Here is a 6,279-nt window from a genome sequence, read left to right on the forward strand (position 1 = left end):
ATAGCAAAGGCAAAGAGAACAGGCTGGACTGTTGAGTAGGAAAGGCCCGTGGTTGTGCTCAGCAGGAGTAAATACTGCATGAAAAAGAGTTTGAGTTGAGTCTGGAAAGGACGTTTAGGGTCAACTTGGGTAGTGCTATGGCAAGTGAATATACAGTTCACGGAAAACAGATCACCCAAGAAGAGGGGGACAATTGGTCTTCATTACCTTTTCATGGAAAAATAATTCCGGTGACAATCAAGAGCTGAGAATTTGAAAAATTTTGAAATCATGGTAGCAGTCGTTCATTTGAAACTGTGTTGTCACAATGGTAAAAAAAAAAAACAATTACAAAGTGAGGGACAAGGAGTATTTAATGGATAACCCCCCCTATGAAACACACCATATCCAGGCAACAGACCGTAGTCAAAGCAACAAAAATTTCATTATAAAGAACTAACTCAGAATTGTCTATCTCTGAGTAATTTTGAATAAAATGTACCCGGAATACGTGGTGGGGTATAAAACAGACCACTATTACTAGGAGGAAGAAGAAGCTCTTGATTTGAGCTCTATAGTCTTGATGTGCCCACATGTCAGGCCAGAGAGCTTTTATCAGTTGAACAATGACGCCCATCTCTATCAGAAAGAGTATAACAACTGTTGAGATCATAATGACAATCATGGAGTAGTTCAAGATAATGAGATCCCCCCGGTTGAGATCTTTGTAGAACTCAAAGCACCGTGGTTTTTCTGAGTAGCTTGGATGTATGCCATATTGTAAAAGTAATATTGGCCAAAAAACAAGGCTGCCTGTGGTCCAAATAACAATGCTTAATACTACCATGTGGTATTTTTGCAACTTTTGCATTTGGAGTTTCTTAAAATAGATGAGCAATCGGAGTATGACAATGACCACATAGAAAACAAAGGTGAAGTACATATGACCGTATATTATGCTGCTGACCAGTCGGCAGAGAAAGGATCCGAACTCCCAGACCCCTAAGATATAATAGCTGAGGCGGAACGGGAGGCTGACCAGGAGGACTGAGTGTAGCACTATGATATTGAGAATGATCATGGCAATCATGGATTGGCTCTTCCTTTTGCACATCATACGTGACATCAGTACTGTCCCCGTGGTACCTCCAAGCAAAACCATGCTGTAGACTGTTATCAGAATCATCCTGCAGTGTCCCTTGCAGTGGCCTTGCTCTGTGTTTGAGGCGTTTGGCAGGGTGGTCATATTGTTGGGCTCCATGTATCACCACAAAATGCTTAGAAGACCGTAAACTCCTAAATCAAAAGTTTCACAAAATTATAACAGATATATGGAAACTATACAGCAACTAACTTTAATAATATTGAGTTTTACAATCCTAGCCAACTGTTTATAAACCTCAAGCTGTAGACCCAATAAATATTGTCAGGGACTCCCCTTAACTACCCAAACATTAAAGAAAAAAAAGTGAAGCAAAATCACAGAAATAAGTCCGTTTGAGTATAAAATTCATAACTGTAGACCCAGTCATTCTATTAAGCTCACATGCCAGGGCTGAAATTAGCATGGGACATGTTAGGCTGTAGCATAAAATTTAAGGAAAGGCCAAAAACTCAGTAATCAAAATCAATGGTATTTTAATGCAATTTTTTAAAAAGATTAAAATTAATGCGAAAAATTCATGATGAATAAAATAAAATTTTAAATAAAGGCAGAGTCAGCATACACGCAGGTCACACTCATCTCAGATCTACAAAGGTCATTTTTTCTATTGTTAGAAATCTAATTTGAGATAACATAGAGAAGATCATATAAATTGTGTGCAATTATTGTAAGAAGATGCATCAGACATTTTAAAATGTTTTCTACTAGGGGTACCCGGTTGGTTCAGTCCACAGAGCATGTGACTCTCATCCTTGGCAACGTGAGCTTAAGACTCATGATGGGCATAGAGCCTACTTTAAATAAATATATAATATTTCCTATGAATAGCTTCTGAGCAGGGAGCAGCCCACACTATATCCTGCACTCTTCTTCTTGCTAACACTGAATCTTAGACTAGTACTTTACATTTCCGTGGAAAGTTGGGGTTGGTGGGTGGGTGAGTTCTGTTTAGTTTTGTTTTTTGTTTTTGTTTGTTTTTTTTTTAAGATTTTATTTATTTATTTGAGAGAGAGAGCAAGAGAGAGTCAGGAGAGGGAGAAGCAGTCTCCCTACGAGCAGGGAGCCCAATGCAGGGCTCAACCGCAGGACCCTTGGATCATGACCTGAGCTGAAGGTACATGCTTAATCGACTGAGCCACTCAGGTGCCCATGTTTAAGTTTCATGTAAGTTTTTCAGGCTGGATGTGTAAGGAGCAGTGACTGCGTAGCAATCTGCCGTCCTGCAAACGAGTGCCAGATCTGTCACTGGGTCTCTGTGGGAGTGTGTGTGAGTCACCTGGCTCCACGGAGCTCGAGCTATGAAATGCGAGAGGTCCTACTGTCTACATGAAGCAGTTATTGGAAAGTTAAATGAGCTCGTGCACTTGAAATAGCTCGGTAACAACAGCAAGAAAAGCCATGTAAAAGTTATGATACTTAGGGCGCCTGGGTGGCTCAGTGGGTTAAGCCGCTGCCTTCGGCTCAGGTCATGATCTCGGGATCCTGGGATCGAGTCCCGCATCGGGCTCTCTGCTCAGCAGGGAGCCTGCTTCCCTCTATCTCCCTCTCTGCCTGCCTCTCCATCTGCTTGTGATCTCTCTCTGTCAGATAAATAAATAAAACTTTAAAAAAAAAAAGTTATGATACTTAACGTGAAACATCAGAAACAAAAAGACATTTACCCCTTTTCTCCTTACTTTATATACCTAGGCAGATATACACTTAGTCACATAAAACTCTTATGGCACCAGTAAGTATTTACGAATATTATGAATGTCGGATATTTATGAATATCCGACAATAAAAAATAAAAAACTTTTTCAAACCTTTGATTGGACAGTGTGGGACTCAGACATCAACAGGTCAGTCATCCCTGTCCGGAAGAATCTGTCCCTTTTTCTCATGTTATCTACCACCAACCTGGCCAGAAGCAGTTTGAACGTTGGTATCTGAGGGAGAAGCTATTCCACAGCAAATGTCTAAGATATTTTGGAATTTTTCCTCTGCTACTCCAGCATCTCCTCAGAGGGAATAACTAATTTTTTTGTTTGTGAAACATTATATTGGACCTGGCATATTTAAATAAGATTTTATTACAACTCAAAAATGTGATTATCGGGACGCCTGGGTGGCTCAGTTGGTTAAGCGGCTGCCTTCGGCTCAGGTCATGATCCCAGCGTCCTGGGATCGAGTCCCACATCGGGCTCCTTGCTCGGCGGGGAGCCTGCTTCTCCCTCTGACTCTGCCTGCCATTCTGTCTGCCTGTGCCCGCTCTCTCTCCCTCTCTCTCTCTGATGAATAAATAAAATCTTTTAAAAAAAATGTGATTATCAAATTTTATGTACTAGAATATGCACTTTCACAAAGTACATATTTAAAATATATAATGCTGGGGCACATGCATGACTCAGTGGCTGGGTGTCTGCCTTTGGCTCAGGTCATGCTTCGGGGGTCCTAGGATCAAGCCCTGCATTGGGATCCCTGCTCAGTGGGGAGTCTGCTTCTACCTCACTCTCTCCCTCTGCCCACTCATGCTCTCTCTTGCTCCCTCTCTCTTTCCCAAATAAATAAATAGAATCTTTAAAAAAAATTTTAATAAAATAAATTCTATAATGCTTATGTGATTTTTGTGTGAAACAGAAGAGTTTCATATAACTTATGAACAAATATGATACCAATTTAGTTTAAAATTTTGGTAATCCCCAAGTCTAAGAAGACAAGATTCAAATTTCAAATTATTTTAAAGCAATGAAAATCTAAATTATTTGTCAGTTGCACAGTTTCAATGCACACACCTTTATGACATTTGGAAACAATGTACCCTTCCACTCACCAGCAGCCTAATTGTGGGACAAATGCTAAGCTCTAAAGCTGTCTCTTTAGCTATAAATATAGGAATGAGAACACATATTTTGTAAGAAGTTACATGGTTCTTTTCTGTAAAGAACCTAACAGATTCCCTGACACAGAATAGGGCATCAAAGTACCAATGCCTCTTCTCCTTCCGAAACATACACAAGGATATTTCACAAAAGCAAAATCCCACTTCTCAGTATTGTCCTAAAAATATTTAAATGCATGGGGACTATGTTCTACTGTTTCTAGCCCCCCGCCCCCCCGCTTTAAGACTTAAGGCCACAGCCCCCACCTCCACACCAAACATTATCCTTCAATAGCCTGTAATTTCTAGGTATTTCTCTGCTTGTTTTCTAGGCAGAAACAAACGACTCCCCAGACTACTTACGCGATCTTTTTTCCTCTTAGGATTTGGTTCTGCTGGAAGACTCAGGGCCCGCTGCTTATTTATGGGTCATCCACATCAGGGCAGGCAACAAGAACTTGTGGCTGGAATCAAGACTCCAGCAATGACAAGCGTCAAGAGAAATCTTGGGGTGAGCTATGAATGACGAACGCACTTCAGACTGAAGGCTTCCGAAGTTGAACAGTCAAGATGGAGGACCCAGATAAACCTCCTAAGGGCCACAAACGGATGTTGGTCTCCACAGCTCGTGGTTAAACATATAAAAGAGCATTCTTATACATCAAGACTTTCATTTTTACTGTCATTATTGCAGAAATTTTCCTTAGTAACCTGAAAAACTTCCATGGTTTTCTTTTTTTCAAAAGCTGCCTCTTATCATACTTGTATGTTTTAGCCCACATGTTTTACATGAAGAATATAAGAATAACCTAGAGGAGGGGTGCCTGGGTAGCTCAGTCGTTAAGCCTCGGCCTTTAGCTCAGGTCGTGATCCCAGGGTCCTGGGATGGAGCCCTGCGTCCGGCTTCCTGCCAGGTGGGAGCCTGCTTCTCCCTCCACTCCCACTCTTGTGTGCTCTCTCTCAATGTCTTCTCTCTCTCTGTCAAATAAATAAATAAATAAGAATGACCTAGAGGAGCACTCTATCAGACACATTCATATCTTCAACAGTGTGCTCAAAATATAGCTCTGTATTTCAGTTTTCACAGACTCCCTTCCCTCAGCAACTGTATTCAGAGATATGGTTCTTTTGAAGCCCAAACCTCTGTGCTGTAATTTCCACAAGAGGGTTCATGTCATTTTTCTCGAAAGCATTTCCTTTCCTCACATCAACCTCACTTTTGACCTTCATAGTCATCTTTAGCTGTGCTAAAATCTCAAAACATATTTTTAAGGAAGCATTGGGTTTAGGACATATGAAGATGCAAGAGACCAACATGACTTCCAGTGGCTGGCAAATCCAGCCCCGAATCACATTACTGTTCAGCTACAGGAATTCAAAAGGATAAAAACTCAATCACCTGTATAGCAAGTTCCTGTCTGCCTACATTTAGGTAACTGATAAAATTCTCACTGACTTTGGAAAAGTGAATGTTGTCCCCACCCATGCTATCTGCTACATGGTCATCCAACAGCGCTTGTGGCCAGAGATAAAAGACAAAAGAATCTAAAGTAATGGAACCATATGTTTAATTATTTAGAACAACAACAAAAAAAAAATCTTTCAGTAGAAGATGAGATTTCTAACTCTTATTTTCAAAAGTAAATTTATACCAACTCAACTCAGCTGGAAAAGTTTCACATGGAACCAACCAGTTTTAAAATTTCTCTCCTTCAAAATTACAAACTCTAATTTCTAAACTTGGTTCGATCTGGCAGACCTCGTTTTTCAGATAAAATGTGTTCCTAGAATCCACAGAATAAAGCATGTTCCCATAGAAACCATGCTATATTTAGGAGTTTTTTGTCTACAAAGGACTAACCAAGAAATGAGGGAGGTGTGACCAAGAGTTGCACAAAAAAATAAATTCAGGTGTAATTTGGGACTATGGCCAGCACAAAAATGTATTGCTCACATGGATAATGTAAGGATTGCAAGGTACTAAAATGTGTGTATATTGTATTTTCAGCACTGTGCAGTCCATATTTTTCCCAATAAGAATTCAGCTCATTTTCCTTCGGTGGTGCCCAGATTTTCAAAAAAATATATAACAACACCATAATAGGAGAGCTTAGAAATCACCAAGTCCAGAAGAGTACAAACAGCTGTCTTCATTAACCAATGAAGCCACCACTATTCAGAGAGTTTAAAAAGTTACCACAGGCAGTAGGGCCAGTTGGGGAGTAGATAAGGTTGACGAACATAACCTCATTTCAAGCCCTCATGTCCACTACAC

At 40.3% G+C, this 6,279-nt stretch overlaps 1 protein-coding gene across 1 annotated transcript; it reads right to left on the reverse strand.

Annotated features, from left to right (window-relative positions):
• Positions 1-351: 351 nt before the first annotated feature.
• LOC122904013 (probable G-protein coupled receptor 141) lies at positions 352-4,528 on the reverse strand. The gene is made up of 2 exons (XM_044244515.1): positions 4,368-4,528; positions 352-1,275 (listed from the first exon to the last, which is right to left on the reverse strand). Exon 2 carries the CDS (start codon positions 1,238-1,240, stop codon positions 353-355), a length of 888 nt encoding a protein of 295 aa, XP_044100450.1. The 5' UTR covers positions 1,241-1,275; positions 4,368-4,528; the 3' UTR covers position 352.
• Between the last annotated feature and the right edge of the window lie 1,751 nt (positions 4,529-6,279).

The sequence above is a fragment of the Neovison vison genome, chromosome 4 (genome assembly GCF_020171115.1).
Source record: "Neovison vison isolate M4711 chromosome 4, ASM_NN_V1, whole genome shotgun sequence".
NCBI lineage: Eukaryota > Metazoa > Chordata > Mammalia > Carnivora > Mustelidae > Neogale > Neogale vison.

Coding starts and splice junctions, on each gene's coding strand:
- LOC122904013 (XM_044244515.1), bottom strand. CDS start 1,240: ATGGAGCCCAACAATATGACCACCCTGCCAAACGCCTCAAACACAGAG.